Source organism: Amblyomma mixtum, chromosome 1, assembly GCF_055824585.1.
Source record: "Amblyomma mixtum isolate Tamu chromosome 1, ASM5582458v1, whole genome shotgun sequence".
NCBI lineage: Eukaryota > Metazoa > Arthropoda > Arachnida > Ixodida > Ixodidae > Amblyomma > Amblyomma mixtum.
The window spans coordinates 31002573-31023331 of record NC_143012.1 but is presented as its reverse complement, the minus strand read 5'-3'; the positions used below and the strand labels follow the sequence as shown (position 1 = coordinate 31023331).

Sequence of the window (20759 nt, the reverse complement as noted above, 5' to 3'; positions counted from 1 at the left end):
GCCTATATATCCAGAAGGGAAAGAAAAGACCCTTTACTCCCATCTCTAGACCCTCCGGAGAGTGATTACTCTTTCTGTATTACATACTAGAGGGGCTAAGATATGGTAGTTAGACAAACTGTGGTATTATACTGTGGTGAATAATAACGAAGCTAATTATTCTATTTCCAAAGTTTTCAACACCCTGGACGTGCTACTTATTCCAAAACCAGCTACATACTGAGACCCCTTAACTCCAAAGTGGCAGTCTGTCATGAAGAAATTAGTATGGCAAATGACTTGGATTGAATGCATCAAACTCAGTGAACTGAATATGGCGACTGCAATACCAAAACACTTCGCGTGACCTCACAAAGCAATGCTCACGGCAGCGTTGTCAGTAATGTTGGCTATGATATGCAGCTCACACAGTGCATAAACATGGTGTACTTTCACTCGGAATAGCGCCATTTAGTGCAAGCATCACGACTCTCACTAGCTACTCGGAAGCTCATTTCTTTCCAGCCTTTTCTCCGCATCATTTACAAAATCCTACTTTTCTCGACATGGGTACACCAGCCTACAGGTTCTTTACTTGTAAACACAGCTCACTGATTATCATGCAACAAAGGCCGAGCTCCATGCTGAATTTTGGCTCAACTACCTGAACACAAACCAACAGTACTAGCAGACTGGTTTAAACAGACACTGAGGACAGCTCCATTCAGTATCTGTTCCAAGTAATAATTGATTCTACAGCTCTTTCTAGATATGCTGAAATTTGTCCAGCACAAAAAAGGTGCATTTATTGCTCAGAAAACTGCATTTATTATATTGTGACGCAGGCAAATAAGCCTTGCAGGTGAATCACGGATGAAGCCCGAGGAATTAGACACCGCAGCATTCAGCAAGAAGAACGGCCGAGGACTCACGAGCCATGCACTTGTTCCTCGGAAATCATAGCTGTCCTCTTCAGCGCTGGCGGCAATATACCCCACTTTCCGTTCAAATTTGTGACAGTTACACCAGAAAGGACTACGTGACCATCATTTTGAAGTGAACGGTGGTGTAGCGTAGTCTTAGGGATCCACGCCCAAAAAACTGCATCCGCACATTGCAGTTCAATTGCAAAATCAGCCGGTGACGCCGACATCTGTATTTTATTAATGCAAAAACATTAGATGGCTCATGGACACGAAAACCCAGCGTCGCCCAAAAAGTGATGGCTTTACAAAACTCGCGATTGGTCGAAATGGTCTGGTGTCTTCAGGGTGGGAAAATGTGAAATGGTAACCAGTAATAGAGAGCATTAGTACTTACAGCTGCACCAACGACAAAGGAATAGAATTAGAACAGAATAGGAATAAAGTTAGGAATAGAATTAAAATAGAACTGAACAGAACTGGAAAAGAACTGCAATGCTTTCACATTACTCACACGCGAATTCCTTAAGTGCCCCCGGTGATTTTCTTTTTAGCCTCTTCTGGCTTACAAAAGCTCACCCATACAGCACAGATAATCAGTCCAATATAACAAGTGGATGGTTTCACTCTGGTCATTTGTAGCACTGGCACTTGCCAATATGTCTCCAATATTGGACCAATTACCTGTGCTCCTTGGGCAGTTTTTAAGTGAAGGTAGAGCCTTTGTCTTTACAATGCCATAATCTATTGCTACAGCCCAACTTCAATTTAAAAGCAGTGAAGACAACATTGATGGCAACACATAGATAATGTGCTAAGGAACTGTTCCCCATCCAAGAAGAATTCATATAATAAACCACGTACATTCATGCAAGGAATGCAATTTTTTTTCTACGATCCTGAAGGGGTAAGTTCCTTACATGCAAATGACATTATTCCATGATGCATGATGGTGACAGAGAAATGTCAGTAGCGCATGCATGCACTGATGGCAGATGGTCACGGGCGATAACGGCAAGGCGATAACGTGCACATGACACGTGCATCGATACGAAAACCATGAGATCAAGGAGGAGTCATGTGACTGGTTGTCACAGTTTACAGTGCACAGCTGCTCGTTAATAAGCTGGAGGTGAGACACTACGCTGTCGGTCGTGGTTCGCAAGCTAGGGGAGATCAGATGTGTGCGCCATTCATATTAACTGCTGCATATGCTCTTCCACTAAATTACCAGTTCCAGCTCACTGAAATACATGTGAATCTCACAAGACCAATACAGCTACCGGCTGATTTTTCGGACTCCAATAAATCGGACTTGTATGGTAATTTGCACTTGCACAGTATTCCGGACTTCACTGAGGAACCGTCATGAATCTCACAGGAACATGTACGAACGCATAACCGTTATTTCAGACTCTGTGCAGCACAAAAGTTCATATTTTTTTGGATTAAAATTGATGCCAGAAGTACTGTGGAGATCACTTTTAGACCGAAAGTTTGTAGTTAGCAAATATAGATGTGAGCGGCATCATCCTCGATTTAGAGTCAACGGACAGGAAGCTGGATAGGCTTGGCTACCTGTTCTTGATCATTGCCACTCAAGATAATTCATTATGATTGAGGTGGTCTACAAAGACAAGTGTGTGACTGCATTGAAAATGGGACAGCTGCAGCCTTTAACGCGACTTAGACAACGACAATAACGCCGCCCATGGTGCATGGCAAATTGGAAAAGGGGGGGGGGGGGGGGGGGGCATTCGGAGCTCCTTGCTTCCGTCTCTCTCTCTCTCTCTCTCTCTCTCCGTCTTCATGACCGTCATTGTCCATGCTAGCAGACTGCTCCTTGCTTCATGCGGTATGTGCATTCATTTGCACCATACGCAGCGCACTGCCCGGTATCGTGACATGAGGTGTTGCAGACATGATGAAAAATGACTTCGGCTCACATAGTCCAATCCTGTCTCTTGCAAACAAAATGTGGGGAGCAGCAAAGTTAAAGCCAGTTTTTTTGCAGAAAAGTTTAATTTTTTTCAAGTTCACGAATTTTTCGGACTGCTCAATTATTTGGACCATTTTCTGGGACCCGCTGAGTCTGACAAAACGGTTGGCGACTGTACATCAGTCAAAAGTTTCTGCCTCTTCCCGCATGTTCCCTCTTTCAGTTCGAACCCACAAGAGTTGTGCTCCAAGACACTTGCACTGTCCTCGCATTGAGCTGCATGGAGTTATGTACATACAGAACGATGTGCACTGCAGCATTCTATCTAATCATGAATTTTTCAGACTGTTCAATTACTGGGACCATTTCTTCCAGTCAGTCAGCGACTCTGAAGAAACGCAAGACTAAACTATCGGATTTAATGCAAAACTTCACACTGCATAACCCGCGTCTTGTAAACAGCACATGCTCAGGTTGCCACTCGTTTAACTTGACCCAAAACAAAATGGCATTTCTACTGAACTTCCTAAGGCACGTCTGCCGAATAATCCATACGACAGTTGGCAGCAGTCATTAATTAACCCACTCAGGCGCTTTGTATACAATTGTGTAAGCAGCAAACTTACAGCTTTTTCTGAGATACTAGAGCACTTAACAGTGATTTCATTACTTCAGTGAAATTGAGCACCCTTCTTGTCGCAAATAAGTTGCTTTTTTTGTACCGTGTAGTGAATGCAGTAAATATTATTTCACATAAGAGTGGGCTAGGTGGCACTTTGTCCGCCGTTTTTGTGCAGACAGATTTTGTCGCAAGTGAAAAACATCGACTGTTTTTGCTTAATTTCGAGCTAACGTGACTCTTTGAAACACAAAGCAATTCCACGATCCCTAGGGTGTTTACATGACACACAAGAACATTTCGATGCTATTATTTCTAACAAATCTGACACTTTGTACGGAGTTCTCCACATCGTTTTAAAAACTTACCTACTGGTCTTTCACGTTCGAAAACTAACCTAACAAATTCCCTTTCTTGAGGCCTGAATGTACTACTTAGGTGAAAAATTAATTGACTTCAGTCAAAACAAAAAAATGGCGCCTGAAAGGGTTAACACAGGCAGAACGAAGTACAATTATAACTTGTGCGCCTTGACCGACAAGGCGGGTATAGGGTCGGTGACTTGCCTCTTTCTTGTAGATGGCGATCCAGTCAGTTGTGGCGAACCACCGGTGGTTCTTGATGTCGTTCACACCATTCTTGAGGTTGCCAAAGCGCTTGGTCAGGTCGACCTGCAGCAGGTTCCTCAGCAGGTCCTTCAGGTCTGATGTGAAGTGCGATGGGAAGCGGACCTGCGGGCGGAGGAAACACAGGGCTTAGTCACGACACAGCAGCTGGGGTCTTGCATGCCAGCTCAGTGAAAAATGCAGCATGATAACAAGGATGCAGCAGCGCATATCTATAAAACTACTTATACTGTGATGTTTGCCAATCAATTTCGTCCGATGCCCATTAATTTTGTTTTCCTTCAATCAATACTTCCATAAATTTGTCTTTCAACAATGAAACAAAATTTGTGAGCAGCTGCTGAGGTATTTGAACCACATGCAATTGCATATGAAACACGCAGTGCCGAATTGACGATGGTGCATGGCCACGGCACCGGCGGCTCACCTCTGCTATTCCCACCATCCCCTCCTCCTCTGCTTTCCTCCTCATGCTTCTGCCCCCCCCCCCTCCCACTTTCCTCCTCACATTTCCACTGTACCCTCCACTGTCGCTTTCCCCCTTGCCCTCTATTCAATATCGCCATAGTACTTTCATCTTTCATCTTCCGCTGTGCTCCTGTGCGCCTCATTCGCTCTGCTGGTTACAATGCCATTGACTATATGCTCACCCCCAACCATGGAATAAGCACCTAAGTGCTGTACCCAACAAAAAAATAAAAGGAAACAAGAGAAACCGCTGCAGGTCAGAACAGATGATAAAAAGGTCCCACTAAGGATGATACGGTTGCACTGAGGATGTTAAAAAGCCAAAAGCAGAACATGTATTATCACTACAGTGCATATGACAAGGACGCGACGAATACACAGAGTACACAGATTTAGGCAGTGGCAAACCCTCAATAAAAATCAGTTACAAGTTCAGCGCCATGTCTGTGCACTCATCCCGTCCTCGTCTTTTGCACTGTCATGATAGTGTAAAACCAACATGTCTAAGCTGGATGTACTGGGCCAAAAGCAAGCTTTTGCCAATGCCGATGAGCGTAGCAGCGACCAGTAGTAAGAGCCACACTTTGATGACGAAGGAGCACTTTGTTGATAACGAAACTACTAATTGCTTGGAAGTATACCGATGGCACGGGCCACTGGCCTTTAGTATAAATGCCTGCTACAGAATTCTTAAGTGCACCTCTGCCAATAAGAGCCTTCAACTTTACAAAGGCCCTATGGAGTAGTGGTAATGTATGCCTCTAAAGAGAGTAAGGTTAGAAATGCTTTTTTTTTTGGCAATATGTAGCTTATCACATGCTCGGAATTATATTACATACACCAGTGACGAAACGAACTTCACCAAAAAGCATGTGCAAGGCACAAGCCGAACAATAAGAACAAAGGCTGTATTCAACCTATTTGCGCCTTTGATCAGAACAGGAAATGGGCTCACAGCCGTGTTTATGAGAATTATGTCCTAGTCGTAAAGACCCTAAAAAAGCACTGCAAAAAAATGTCACAGCTGTGCTTATGAGAATTCTATCCTAGTCGTAAAGACCCCACAGCAGTGCAGAAAAAATGACGCATTATGAAGTTGCAAAATCGCATTACCAATATTAAGAAATTATACTGAGTGTCCTGAGGAAAAAAAACATACAAAACGTAAAATGCTGTCATGTCAAAAAACAAACTGTTCTGTATAACCAAGTAAGAGGCATTCCGTTTGGGCGCTCAATGTCTCTAGACAATAAGGCTATTTGACTGCTACTCAGACAGCTGGTATAGCTACCTGAGCTTTGCCACATTAATATGCCTCAAACGAAGTGTAGTACACAACAAGTACCAATATATGGCTTCATAAGTCAGAAACCCGATATCCACTCCACACAAAATGCAGCTGCTATCGGATGCTCCAACCACAGGACAGTGGCAATGGTACCAGCACAATGGCTAACAGCCACTCGATGAGAGTTCAACACAAGCAGCAGAGCTGCTGATTCTGATATAACTTCTACACACTGGTGGTCAAGGCAGCAGTGGTGCTGCCGTTTTCAGAGGCCCAGTTTATATCTTTCACCTTACCCAGCGTGTTGTCTATGTGTGTATGTGTGTGTGTGTGTGTGTGTGTGTGTGTGTGTGTGTGTGTGTGTGTGTGTGTGTGTGTGTGTGTGTGTGTGTGTGTGTGTATATATATATAGAGAGAGAGAGAAAGAGAGGGGGGATGAGGGGCTCACAACGTTCTAGGTCGCATAGCTCAGCTACGGCGTCTTCCGTCGCAGTAGCTCAGCGGTAGAGCACCGGACGCGTCATTCGGCGGTCGTGGGTTCGGATCCCACCGGCGGCATGTGGTTGTTTTTTCTTCTGCTTTTCTAATGAATTAGCTTTCATATTCAGTAATATTCTAAATCGAACAACAGCACAAAATAAATAAATAAATCAAAAATCCCCTCGTACCCCTTGGTTTCTGTGGCTGTTGGCTTCTCTCATATACATATATATTAGGGGTGTGCGCATATTCGAAATTTTCGAATATAATTCGAATATTATATTTTTAGTATTCGTATTCGATTCGAAATCCAAGTATTCGTGCTGTTTCGAATATTCGACACCACGCGAATATTCGTATCAAGCCGAATATTCTACTGCCAGCACCGGCGTTCATTTCGATCCGCAAGCCCTATCGACAGAGACATAACAACATGGCGGCGCCCAGAGCAATGCGTAACGTTGGGCCATGCAGTAGCTGACTGCACTGGTGAGCTTCTTTGTAGTCAGAGCTGTGCACGAAATACCTCGCAATACGTGCCAGTTCAGTGCCAATTGAGAGGGCATTTTCTTTGGCTGGAGAAGTTGTTTCAGCTAGAAGGGAACTACTTCTGCCTGACCAAGTAGAGCAGCCGACAACCTTCATGACAACCTCTTATGTTCATCCCAGCAACGCGCTTTCGAACTTATGGCAAGCTAGCCTTGATCAATGCTGTGTACTAGCCATCTTCTCTGATATTTCCACTCTTCCAAGAACAATGTTCGAGACTTTGATACTTTTTGTGCAGCCACACACACCTTTTGTGCTCATTTCATCACTAATAGTTGAACTGTGATGTTCTTGGATGCTCAAATAAATGTTTTGAAGTGGTTAAATGCGTCTGTCCTTGATTATTCGATATTCGATTCGATATTCGGAACTAAGTATTCGTATTCGATTCGTATTAGAAAAATTTGATGTTCGCACACCACTAATATATATATAACGTGGGTGGCGCTGATGAACACTCTGAAGGTTAGGCTATTTGTAAACATATATACCCCTGAAAGCAGAAGATTTGACAGCCGTCGGCGTAGCTCAGCGGTAGAGCACCAGACGCGTAATTCGGAGGTCGTGGGTTCAGATCCCACTGGCGGCATGTGGTTGTTTTTTCTTCTGCTTTTCTAATCAATTAGCTTTAAGCGATAACATATTCAGTAATATATTCTAAAAATCGAGCAACAGCACAAAATAAATAAATACATTAAAAATCCCCTGTGTCCTTGGTTTCTGTGGCTGTTGGCTTCTGTCATATATATATATATATACACATGGCGGTAACTCAGGACGTACTACATGCCGCCGGTGGGAACCGAACCCACGACCTCCGAATTACGTGTCCGGTGCTCTACCAACTGAGCTACAGCGACGGCTGTCAGATCTTCTGCTTTCAAGAGAGTGTTCATCAGCGCCACCCACGTTCATAAGCGGCGGACGTAGTACGTCCAGAGTTACCGCCGGTGTGACATGGAACGTCATCGAACGGTGAGGGTGGAAGCTGTGTGAGAACCCTCATATGCTTCCTATGGCATCAAGGCTGCCAGAACCGAGGCCCTCGTTAAGCAATTAAGCAGACAAGGGAGGGGGAATCAGGGGCTCGTTATACATATGAGAAAAGCGAACAGCCACAGAAACCAAGGAACACGGGGGATTTTTCTCACATATATATATACGGCATGGCGCACATCATACGGCATGGTGCACATCATGCACTGGAGCAGCACACCTTGTGCACTGTGCGATCGATCCCAGCATTCTTAGCACAGCACTGCGAAAAATCACTGAGGCCATGCATCTAAACTTTGTGGACAGCTCACCACAATTGTGCATGTCTTCCATGACACTAATGTAAGAACTACTACACAATCGAATGCAGAGTCCCTGGCTTTCCCGCCACAACGCAGCCAATAGGATGCTGTCAAATGCCACACTGTCATTCTGTTACTCATGTTACTGGACCTCACCAAGCCTTGCCCGCTAATAAGAAAAATCAATCCTCACCAATGAATATCTGGATATCTCATATTTTCAATAATTGTAATCTTCCGAATATTCATCAGAACAGGTCACCATCCAACAATTAACAAGCACAGCATTTCACATGAGCTTGTAGAAATTCATGTTCACTAAGGGTGCAACTTGACTATGTAGAGCTTTCAAACCATATACAAACATCAAATTGTAATCTCTGAAATTCCTATTCAAACTGTGGAATATCTGCATACCTCCAGTGCTAAATGATAACAAAACTGAAGCTAATGAAACAGTGCAACATAAAACAAAAGGAAAGTTCGAGCATCCATCAATATCTATAAGTGTTCAGTGGACATCTTCGGTGGAAGTACTTGATTGCTGTACAAAATATCTAGAAAATGCCATAGCCAGAAACAGAAACTGTCATTTAGCATCCAGAACAATGCTGTGCACACAAAGACCAGGCCGACCAAAATTTTCAGGAAAAATTGGCGTTACAAGATTTTTGTACAGTGCCCCCTTCCAAGCACAGTAATGACAATCATCAAATGTTATCTATGACTTAATTAAAATCCTGAATACTTTACTTTGAACTGCGAATGACTGCAACTGACTTTGCATTTCCAGACACGGTCAAATGACAAGGCCATTTCTGTATGAGGTGAGAATCACGGGCTGCAGACATTACCATATAAACCATTATGGTGGCTCACATGGGTTTGGCGTTCAGCTGTTGATCCCAAGGTCAGGGGTTCAATCCCGGCCACGGCAGCCATATTTTGATGGAGGCGAAACATAAAAATGTCTGGATGCTGTGCTATATCAGCCCTCCATTACGGTGTCCCTCACAGCCCATAATTTGCTTCCGTACGCTAAACCTGACAATTTAAGATTTGCATCATCACAAAGAATGCACCAACTACACTGGGACTCTGCAATTAAAACTTATGTGCTATTGATAATATTGGCAGTTTCGTTACCTGAAGAACTGAATGGGTATATTTATAAAGGCTGCCAGCAACGCTGTTTTGAAGGGCTGCAAGTCGAACTTTTATGTACAGTACATGTAATGCATTAAGTCCCCGTTACACAGCTTCTTTTAAGTCGCCGCGGTGGCTCAGTGGCTATGGTGCTCGGCTGCTGACCCAAAAGACGCGGGTTCGATCCCAGCCGCGGCGGCTAGAATTTCTTTGGAGGAGAAATTATAGAGACCCGTGTACTGTGCGATGTCAGTGCACGTTAAAGAACCCCAGGTGGTCGAAATTTCCGGAGCCCTCCACTACGGCGTCTCTCATAGCCTAAGTCGCTTTGGGACGTTATACCCCACAAAACCAAACCAAACCAAACAGCTTCTTTTAAATGTTCACCTTTAAACTTGGCACGACATTCCTTTTTTTCAAATTGCCAATATATTAGTTGGGTGACTTGGTGGGGAATGGCAAAAACGACAGGGAAAAACTGGCACACAAGGCAGAATGGCTCACACTTAGAGCATTTAACTAAAGCCTGCTGTAAATGCCTACACTGTAAATGCTGTAAAAGCGTAAATGCCTACACTGAAAACAAAAACAAAAAAAAATTTTAACAGGATACTAGTCATTCATGTCACCGACGTGAAAATGAAAACACAAAAAGCACTCAGACAATACAACAAAAAAACCTAACAGCCTGACACGCTAACTGCCAAAACAGAAGTCAAGGCAGCAAGAAGAAAAACGCGGGTTGGTCAACAATGCCGCTGCAGAAGAAGGAAAGAAGAAAGAAAGAAAGAGTCCGAGTGGTGCCTTACATTCACACAGTGGCCCACAATCTGAAAAGGATCGCAAAGAAGTGTGGTGTGAAGGTGGATTTTTTCCGGCTTCCAAAACGAAGGTTAAAATGTGTAAGCGCGTGAATTTCACACAGAGACAGATCTGCTTGCAATAAAAAAGCACCGCAGTGGCCTGTGCGATGTGCTGAATGAGTAATGTAATTGACTCCACTGCCAAGCAAAAACAGTTATCCTCAAAGAATGGGAAACTAAAGATTAAGGGAACCCCTACAATGTCTCTTGGGCAGTGAGTGGTCACAGCTGAGGAAATGTGATGTCAGAGTATGACACCAGGACCAGCTTACTTAACTGAAACTAGTGTGGCTTAAATGACAAAATTAGGGGCAGTGTGCATCAGCATGGCTTTTATTGCTTTATGAACAATGAATTGGAATACTTGGACGCAAGGCAAACAAGCTGGACCCTTAAGATGGTGTGTCAGGCTTTCAGGTTTTTCGTTGTAGTGCCATGACGGCAAGTAGCACAGAAGACAGTGGAACAGAGAACAAAACACTTTACTCAAATAGGAAAAACAAACGATTAAAAAGCATAAAAGGTGCAAAATGCAAACACCAAAAAAAAACTCGTCTATGTTGGTCTTTAATTTTGTTTCCCACACCGTAACAGATCCGTACTGTTTTTGTGTGTTTTCTTGTCGCTAACAGAACAAGCATTTATAATGCACACAATAAAGTTTAGTTCTACTCTCGAGATGCAGACATCCTGTCTTGTGTGCCAGTTTTTGCACTGTTTCTGTAATGCACCAAAAAACTTCCTGCAACTAAACAAAACGGAAAATTACCCCCTCACGGTGTCACCATGTACAGTACCAGCGATAAGGCTGACGATAGAGCTAACAATAATGTTTAGTTCCAGTAGCCCACGTCCACACAGATAGTAAAGCATTGCTACAACGAACTAAAAAATGTAGCAAGACTGCTGATACAAGCAGCAAACACAATAACTAAACTGCGATCATAAGAAGAATGATGGTAGCCTGGTAAGAGTGTCTAAACCCTAGGGGAGCATTAAGGTGATCCTCAAACAAATAATCTTTTGTTCTGTTTGTTGGAAGAACATTTTCATGCTACACAGCAATTTACTGCCCACACGAGTTCATGCTCACCTGTGACCAAAGAAGCCACCCTCACAAGAACAATCAGAGCAAGAACTAACACATAACAATATTATTATTCATTTGCCTTCAGAAACAGTTTTAGTGCCCTACTGCATATAGGGCATTTTCATTCGGGACTGAAGCAAGCATATCAACTGTTCTCAGCTGAACGGTTTTAAGACGCTCCAGTTCCACAGTTTCCGTCAAGGAATGCATGCTGTGCAAGATATCTTTTAGCAAACATTACATCTGTTTGTAAAACGGCGGCATGAAAAAGATGTCAGGTTCAGGAATGATTAAGTGCAACGTTGTGCGCCGTTCTCACCTTGCCAGAGACAATTTTCTCGTATATCTGGATTGGCTGGTCGGCAAAGAAGGGCGGGTAGCCGGCAGCCATTTCATACACCAGGACACCAAGAGCCCACCAGTCAACAGCCTTGTTGTAGCCCTGCAGACAAGAGCACACCACAGCTACAGGCAGTGTTCGTGCTCTCAAAGAACACCCCGATGTCATGGGTTCTTCAGATATGAAACTGCCCACATGTCACAACTAGCAATTCCTTGCCTTTCTGGGTCCTATACCTTGAGTGATGGCCAAATTGATTCAATGCTTTGTGAAACATGGCTTGCGGGCTTGAAAAGCCTTCAACTAGCTGTGAAGATGTTATGAGAAGCCTCAGGGCAGCAATGAGCACGTTGCTCTTAGGACGCTCCTAGGGAAGACACTACTATACGAGAATCACCATGTGATATTCACCTATGACCACTAAGTAATTTATAATCGAACTTTTCTGTCGAGCTGTTTTGGTTTCGCTTTCAGCAGCCGAACGATGGCTGTGACGTCAGAGAGGTTACAGGGCACGTGAGGCATGGAAAAACTGCGATATAATCGCTGCTTCATCGTTTTAATTCACTGCAGTGCTAAAGGCAGCCTTCCTCAAGAGCCAGAATGACAATAAATGTAGAAGCACCTGTTATATTGCAGTTTCTCATGACTGACGTCACCTATAACCTCTCTTTGGCATCACGGTCATCGTTTGGCTGTTGAAACAGAAACAGCATGGGAAAGAAATTGGATTATAAATTATTTAGCGAGCGCAGGAGACCAACATGTGTTAATACGTGTATACGCCACATTACTTATGCCTCATTACTAAGAAGAAAACACCCACTCAAAAGCTAGGTGTCTATATTCCTTTAAAGGATAAAGATTGGTTTGGTTTGGTTTATGGCGTTTAAAGGGACCATGCAAAGAATTAAAAGCCACTTGTAAATGCTAGATGTGATGCTCAGAAGCATTGACACCAAGTATGAGTCTTCGGAACTGAGCCGGCAATTTATTATCAATTTTTAAAAATCGTGTTTTTTAAAATTCGCGGGCCGTTTGGTGTCTTCGTAGGGAGCCATTTTGGAACCAAAATAGGGAAAAGACGTCACTAGTCCCATGACGTCGGCAGGCCACCACACGCTGTCATTCGCTCGAGCCGCGGCAGCTACGACGTCACGGGCACACTTCTGGTAGCGGTGAAAATCGTCTGCTTGAGCCGCCGCGCAACCCCCTCGGGCAAGCGCGAGCCAGCTAGGCATTGCCTTCGCGTGTATGGTTTCAATTTACCTCTGCCACCTCTTTCTGTCGCGAGTTCGGGAGCCAAGAAAGCGCAGAGACTGGAGAGACGCTGCCGACGCATGCTGCTCCTCGGGAGTGCGACAACCGGAAGGCGTAAACCGAACGTCAGCGAATGACGTATTCATGGGCGGAGCCCAGTCCCGGAGCTGTTTTCTTTATTTTTTTATGGTGCCCGCGCGTAAGAGTTGAGGGGGGAGAGGAGGAGCTTTATTTTTAATCGTCTATAACTTGGTTGTTATTGATGCTAGCTCAAAAATTCTTGCGCTTGGGTGACGAGTGATGGATTGCCTATCTTTACGTAATCTCAATAAATTTATTTCATAGTCCCTTTAATGTCCCAAAGCGACTAAGGCTATGAGAGATGCCGTAGTGGAGGGCTCCGGAAATTTCGACCACCTGGGGTTCAAAATTTCTGGAGCCCTCCACTACAGAGCCTTGTGATAATTTCAATTTTTATGTATACCTCCCACATCCCATTGATGCAATGCGTACAGTCAATCAGTAAAGGACAAACTGACCTTGCTGAGAATGATTTCTGGAGCCAGGTATTCGGGTGTACCACACAAGGTCCAAGTCCGTCCCCGGACTCGCTTGGCGAAGCCAAAATCTGTAACCTGTGGACAACATGAAACAAATAAGAATTGAAAATCACATGATAATCAAAGCATAGATTGAGCGATATGCTCGAGCAGTATGCCCATCAGTGTAACCTAACAACCCAATGACTCAAGATTTTTTCTGGGTGTTGCCAGGCTTCACATACCAATTCAATTTCCCACAAGAAGCACAGGTATTGAACAAATGCCTGGTTTAATCTAAAAAATGTCTGAAAACGTCTAGAAAAAGAACGCTGAAGGTTAGCGACAAAAGATGTTCACTCACACTCTGAAAGGAATATCTACGAATCTGGATACTGTATTGTTCTTGTGGAGGCATTGCATGTTGTGGGTTTATTTCTAGTGGCTCTAGATCCCTGCTGTCACCCTCATCACTGTTGATTATGCTACAAGAAAAGATGATCTGAAAAGATCCTTTCATTCTTGCTGTTTCATATCCTTGCATATCCGCTGTTTTTCGCTATCAAGGCCACGTGCACATATCAACAGTTTAAGCAAGAAAGATTCTAAAAAAGCGGAACCACTGTCCCCATCTATCGGAGAAGTATCTAACATCCATTCAACAGCTTGTCATAACATGTCATTGCAGGACAGCTGTAGGAAGCATAAAAAAACCACGGGCCGTCATTTCGATGGCTTTGATAATGTAGGCCAGCTTTCCGTGGGCGTTGATCCAACAGCTTTGGAAGCCAATGGGTTAAGCTCCAGTGCCCATATTGAATCTCCGCTCGCTTCTGCCAGTAACAGAGAATTGGCATAGACGATTCCGTAGCTGGGCTGTTAATTTCTGCAAACGTCGTGACTCGAAAAGGCAAATCGGTGTTTCCGTTGGCTATTCAGAACACTCCCGCCAAACAAAACTGGTTGTCAGACAAGCAATGGGTTCGTTACGGTAAGCAGACATAAAAGCACCACAGTGACGACTAAAGGTGGAAAGCCACAGATAACCACATGTCTTTTGTCTTTCTGCCTATGACTGTATGTGTGATGCTGTTAAGTCTACGCCCACCACAAATGTTGCTGGAAGGCAGGCTGACCTTGATGTATCCTGTGTGGTCAATCAGCAGGTTCTCGGGCTTCAAGTCCCGGTAGATGAGGTCTAGGGAGTGCAGGTACTGGAACGCCAGCACAATCTGGGCGCCGTAAAACCGCGCGTGCGGCTCTCTGCACCCCACCACGATGAGTCAGCAGGGCACCGTCAAAGTCACCGGAGTGAGAGAAAGAGAGGGGAGAGGGAAGATGCCATTTGCACAGGTGTCTCGATCAAAGGGGGCACTGCACACTTCGGATTATCCTTTCCTCTAAGAAAGTGCCCAGGACAGACCTCTTCAACATTTTCGCTGGCACTGTATTGTGCTTAAAGGTGCACTGAAGAGGAATCTGAACTCGTCTTTTTGCCGCGGGAACTCGATCTACACGTTCCGAGCATTCTTATAAACTTCAATTTATTGCCCTGTGTGGCCGATTTCCGTAATTAAATCGAATTAACGTCCGGCTCCCGCCTTTTTTTTTTTAATTCTCCCGCGTACGGTGGGCAGAGTCGACCGACGCGTGGAGCACCTTTCACCCAGTCCCGTGGCGGCTTGCCACTCTGCCATCAGCGGAGTAATACGTAGTAGTCCGTAGAAGCAAATAGACCGCGCGTATTTTTATTTCTGCGGGCTTACTTTGCGGCTATATTATCTGCAAATGAAACTATTTATTCACGGAAACCTAAAAAACGAAATGAAGCGAAAGCAAAGCCTCCACGGAGCTGGCTGAAAGGCACTCTATGCGTTGGTCGACTCCGCCCACCGTACGAGGGAGAATTAAAAAAAAAAAAAGGCGGGAGCCGGGCGTTAATTCCATTTAATTAGGGAAATCGGCCACACCGGGCAATAAGTCGCAGTTTCTAAGAATGCTAGGAACGTGTAGATCGAGTTCCAGCGGCAAAAAGACGAGTTCAGATTCCTCTTCAGCGCACCTTTAACAAATGTAAGTCAGAAGAAAAGAAGAACAGCAGCACTAACAGCAGCTGGCGAGTAAAGGAGGGGACCAGCAGCAAAGAAAAACACATAAAGTGAAGTTCATTCGAACAACACTCACTTAGCAACCAAGTTTACTTGGGACACGAGACATGTACCAAAGGCCAGCAATGAAACGACACACAGAGGAAAACTTCAGACTTCTGCTGGTCCCCCCTTTTACAGCCAGGTGACCTGACTTCACAAGCCACTCCACTAAGGGCTATGGCGAAGCAGCATCCAAGCGTGGCTTCATCTGGATGCTGTGAGCACAAGAACGGGAGCGGAGCATGTCTTACTTACTGCAACATCATCTTAACATTCTCCTTCTTCATTGCTTTTCCGAGTTCAAGGTCGAAAAACCTGGATATCAGCGTTTTAGGTTGCATATATGCCTCAACAAATTGCAGGAAAATATAACGCTGAACAGAACCAAAAAAAGCTAGCGCTTTAAAACACGTGCTACCTGCTATTAAAAACCGACACGGTCAGTCAACACCAAACTTGCAAAAAATTGAAAAAAAAAAAAAAAAGAAAGTAAGAAAGGAGGAACAATGAACAAAGATACGACGGGCTGGCAATGTGAGGCATTCGGATGCAGTACACAGGTAAGAAAAGCCCATCAGCAATACTCACGAAAATCTCCCACTTTTCCTTAGATGTGAGAACATCTCGCCACCAAGCACATACTCCAGTACCATGTACAGGTTCGAGTTGTCCTGCATTTTGGAATAATGTCTGCATTATTACAGGCGCTCACAGGGAAAATTTACAACCTAATGTGCCACGCACAGCCGATATTTCAGGCTTTCAATACTCTAAGCAAATGTGAGCAATGGAAACCCGCATAAAGCAAATAAATTCCAGTATAAGAATTCGAGGAGTGATAGCAATATAACACACTGCTGTTGAATTCATGGCTGCACACACAAAAAAACTGCTATGTTGCATTCAAAACAGTCAATCATCATACCTTTTCAGTCAATCATCATACCTTTTAACTCCCTCTCTAGCTCTACCTCCCAGACTTCTTGCAAATGTTTTTGAAAGCGTCAGAAAGCCCAAGGGCACCAAGACTGATGTTCACGCTGCCTACTGCCTGCTCATAGTGTAGCATGCACCGTAAGTAAGGTAAACATTCTCAGTAAGAGGAAACCCTGCAGCTAATGATGAAGCTTGGCCCTCAATCCGCTTCATCATGTTCTCAACGACTGTCAATAGTCCACGCACGGGCACCAACGAAGGCTAGTAAGACAACATGCCAGCATTTCCACACAATGTCGCATCACGATCACAACTTGCTCCCTGTTGACAATAGTTTGTCAGCAGGACAACTAAAAGAAAACTAAAATAAATGTGGCTTATAACAGCCCACTTAAAAATATGGTTACAAATGAGGGCAGTGCTACCATCAAAATGTGTATTAGGGCAATGGCACTGTGTCTTAGATACAGGGAACACCTCTGGCTGCACAACTCAGTTAAAGCGAATGACACGGTGCTTAAACTCGGCCCCACAGTTGAAGACCACCGCTTCTTGCAAGAGCTAAGTGTGACAAGCGTCTCCCAGCCTCCATGTCACACCCTCCCTTCTTCCAACAGAAATAACACAGGGAACCAAGAAACCGGAACACTAAAAAATAAACGATAAATAAAAAATGCCGGACGTATGGAATGCCGAGAAAACTTTCTAACAAATGCGGCCGTCAAAAAGACATTAGTAGAAAGTGCAGTCGCTTCGCGCTCGTGGCTTTCTGTGCATGAGCCTGAATGGTAGCGACCGGTTGTTGCCATTTGTAATCGGGAAGACTCATAAGGCGCAGTGCTTTGGAAGCTATGTTCTCATACTCTACATGCACGACACGAAGACCTGAATAATGTGACTCTTTTTTATTAGATGTGTGTGCCCCTAGGCATAAATTTCGATGGTGCATGGGTCTGATAAGAGGCTGTTGAGTTTGACCATGACATGGCAGGGAAAAAAAAAAAAAAAAAAAATGGGAAGGTCCTTCTCGTGATCGACAACTATGTTGTGCAGCAGGTGCTGCTTTGCCTCACTGCGGTGACTATACTCTTCTAGCACCGAAAGCAACAAGCTAGACCAGCCACTTGACATGGGCATAATTCTCATGTTCAAGGTATCCTGTTGGCAGCAAGTCGCCAACATATAGTGGTAGAAATTGGCCGACTAAGAATCGCGATGTCCCAGTTCGAATTTCTCCGCTCTTTGCCGTGGAATGACAAGGTCCCATAGATGGAACTGACTGAGGAGTGCATCAAGAATTGCTTCCATAAGGCAGCGTTTAGGGACCAAGCAAAAATGGAGGACGATGTTGAACACCATGTTATAGGATGCATGGGGATTTGTGGTGACACGTCGTCAATACGCAGCTGGCCCGACGTCTGATGTTGCCTGGGATGACTTTGTTGCTGCTAATCATGACACCAACATCACAAAAACAGACACTGATGAGAATAAAAGTATGCAAAGTAAGACTACTCTCCCACTGCCAGGAACCTGATGAGAACGATGACAAGGAGGCCGACCTACCACCTGCTACCGCGAGCGCTTCCGTCGCGATTAGTTATATTGTGTCCCTAAACCAATTTGTTGGCAGCAAGGGCATCAGCAAAGAGCAGAAGCATGTTACTGCACTGGAGAGCTTGGAAAGTCGTCTAGTTTGAATAAGCAAAAGCGCATACAGGACCTACATTGCCGAAATTGAACCTCGAATACAACGAACGCAATCTGCACAACCCTCAGGTTCATAATACATGGTTCCCTGTTATTTTCCACTGGCACACCAAGAGATGATTCGAGAGCTACTTTTACAACCTTCTTGCTCAACATCTTTCATGTGGGCCAAAAAAAAAGGCAAACAAAACAGGTGTACGCGCTAAATATGAATGAACTCAAATTTAGAAATGTCATCTGTGCTCGTCATGTTGCTATACCTAATGACTCTTCCATTGCTACTATTACTGCTCTCATGACCTTTGTTGCAGTGGACACAGCAGTTCCACGATGTCACCTACTCTACAGCACCTCAAAAGTATGAGCCACTCTGTTCAGTTGAATCCATAAGTAGCAACTGTTGGGTGGACCAAAACAAAGAACACCATAAACCCAGCACAAATTTTTCTTGCCGTTCACACAATGCCATTTCATTCCGGTCATGAACGAAGGAGCCACTGCGGCGATTTTTGGCACTGCAGTCAAACAACCACACTGCTATATGGGCAGTGCATATTCTCATACCATTCAGACTCATTGTATTTGAAACCAGACAACTTAACACGTTCACTGCGGCAGCAATTTTCAGCGTAATAATTCCTGTGCGTTGTGGCCCATAATGGTGTTATGTTGGGTACGGCACAACCCACCAGTGAGCCACTGGCAAAATCCACTTCTCTGACCCGCTGATAGATGGCAGTAGCAGCCTCGCATGTGTGCTAATCATGGCCCTTTAAAACTTCCTGAGCTACCCCACCGCAGTGAACACGTTAATGGGCAACTCCAGAGGACCTTTTAACATTAAAAGTCAACGAATGTATAGCATTTCTTCAACCTCACCCTTTTAATTGAAATAAATAATATTAAAAATACCTGGCAAAAGAAATTTTAAGAAAAAAACTAAACCAAAACTGGGTTTCAACCAGTGAGTGACACCATAGAAACTAACCAACCAATTATGTCACAAATGGTATGGGCAAAACTGTTATGCCAAATTAAATGGCTGAACTGATGCCTGTAAATGATAGCCTCCTACATAAAATGTCTTATAGGGCCAAGAATAACAGTGAATAACAACAACAAGTTAGTTCGTGGTGTCACAAACATAGGGTTGCATGTAAAAACTGCCCCAACTGAGGTCACGAATTGAAAAACTTAAAACTGATTTCCACAGAAACAAAATGTTGCAGAGCTGTGAAATTTGGCGCTAGATAAAAGAAGATGGGAGGACCTGCAGTCAATGGTTCGACAAATGTGCGAACCTCGAAAAAAACCAACCTGCTCATCAAGCAAAATATTCTTTATACAAACAAGTCAGTATATGCTATGAATAACTTGATCAACCCTTGGAGAGATCTCTTCACTTTTTCTGTACTCATTCTGTCATGCTTCGTTCAAGCATTTCCTGTTCCAAACTTGAAAAAAGAAAACAGAAAAGAAAAAGAATGCTAAAAGAGAGAAGTTCTCACCTTGAAGTGGTATGCTAGCTTGACCAAGAATGGAAACTCGACAGCTTGTAATATCCGCTTTTCATTTAGGGTGTGTTCTACTTGTTTTAGCTTTACTACCTGAAAAAAGTGAAGTAACAGACTTTGTCAGGAAGGCATGCAAGATACAATTGCACAGACAGGAGTTAAGACGATGTCATGTTTCAAATTTATTCACAAATTACAAAAACACATCGCAATAAATCCTTGACATGCTTAAGGCCACCTGTAGACATTGCTAACTGACCCCCTCCCTCATCATCATGTAACATGTATACTATAAGGAGTATGAAACATCTAGTGGCAACCCAGTAATTGATGTTGCTTGAATCGTAAGCTGCTGTAAGAGGCTGACAAAGAAGGAACAGGATTCAGTAAACTTGAAAACAGCTATATAGTTATTTCTCCTGCTTTTACTCAACAAATTTCAAATTTGAACGTAGTGCACATAAGAAGTAATTATTACAGGAAAGTTTGATGGTTCACACACAACATTAAATATGGAAGTGGCGATCAGAAAGAGTTTCGTACTAGCAGCTGCAATGCTGCTGGTTTGTAGTGGTAGCCGTTTATTCGAAATATTAATCATAAAAGAAAAATGGCTTCCAGCTGCAGACATGACCACATATTTACTGAACACCTGATCTGCAGCCAGCAGAAATAAAAAGGGAGGGGTGATAAATGCAAGGAAAGATGGATAGAAAATGACAGAACAAAAAAACAGTAAGAAAAGGTAAAGAAGCTATTGATGTCCCCCCCCCCCCACACACACACACACACACACACAGAGAGAGAGAGAGAGAGACAAGAATCACAAAGAAAAGGGAACAGCACGGTATGCAAGCACACTATTTGCACAGCTGCCTTTGGTCACACCTCACGGAAATGACAAGCTAAACTTCTCTCTTCTCCCTCTCCTATTTCACTCTCTTACATACCTGGGTATTTGCGCGCAGTTTTAAGGCGGGAAGCCTTTAATGCCTCATCGTTGTAAGCAGGGGTTGTCGACAGAAATTTCACGCTTTTCAAT

At 43.9% G+C, this 20759-nt stretch overlaps 1 protein-coding gene across 6 annotated transcripts in view; it reads right to left on the bottom strand.

Annotated features, from left to right (window-relative positions):
* The window catches only part of Pka-C1 (Protein kinase, cAMP-dependent, catalytic subunit 1), a 416348-nt gene that overhangs the window by 5121 nt on the left and 390468 nt on the right, over nucleotides 1-20759 (bottom strand). For all 6 annotated transcript variants that reach the window (XM_089547431.1, XM_089547436.1, XM_089547432.1 and 3 more), the window contains 6 exons: nucleotides 19712-19810; nucleotides 16146-16228; nucleotides 14544-14670; nucleotides 13408-13503; nucleotides 11588-11710; nucleotides 4027-4191 (listed from right to left, as the gene is read on the bottom strand). In XM_089547431.1, the coding sequence (XP_089403557.1) occupies nucleotides 4027-4191; nucleotides 11588-11710; nucleotides 13408-13503; nucleotides 14544-14670; nucleotides 16146-16228; nucleotides 19712-19810 (693 nt within the window). The remainder of the gene's footprint in view (nucleotides 1-4026; nucleotides 4192-11587; nucleotides 11711-13407; nucleotides 13504-14543; nucleotides 14671-16145; nucleotides 16229-19711; nucleotides 19811-20759) is intronic.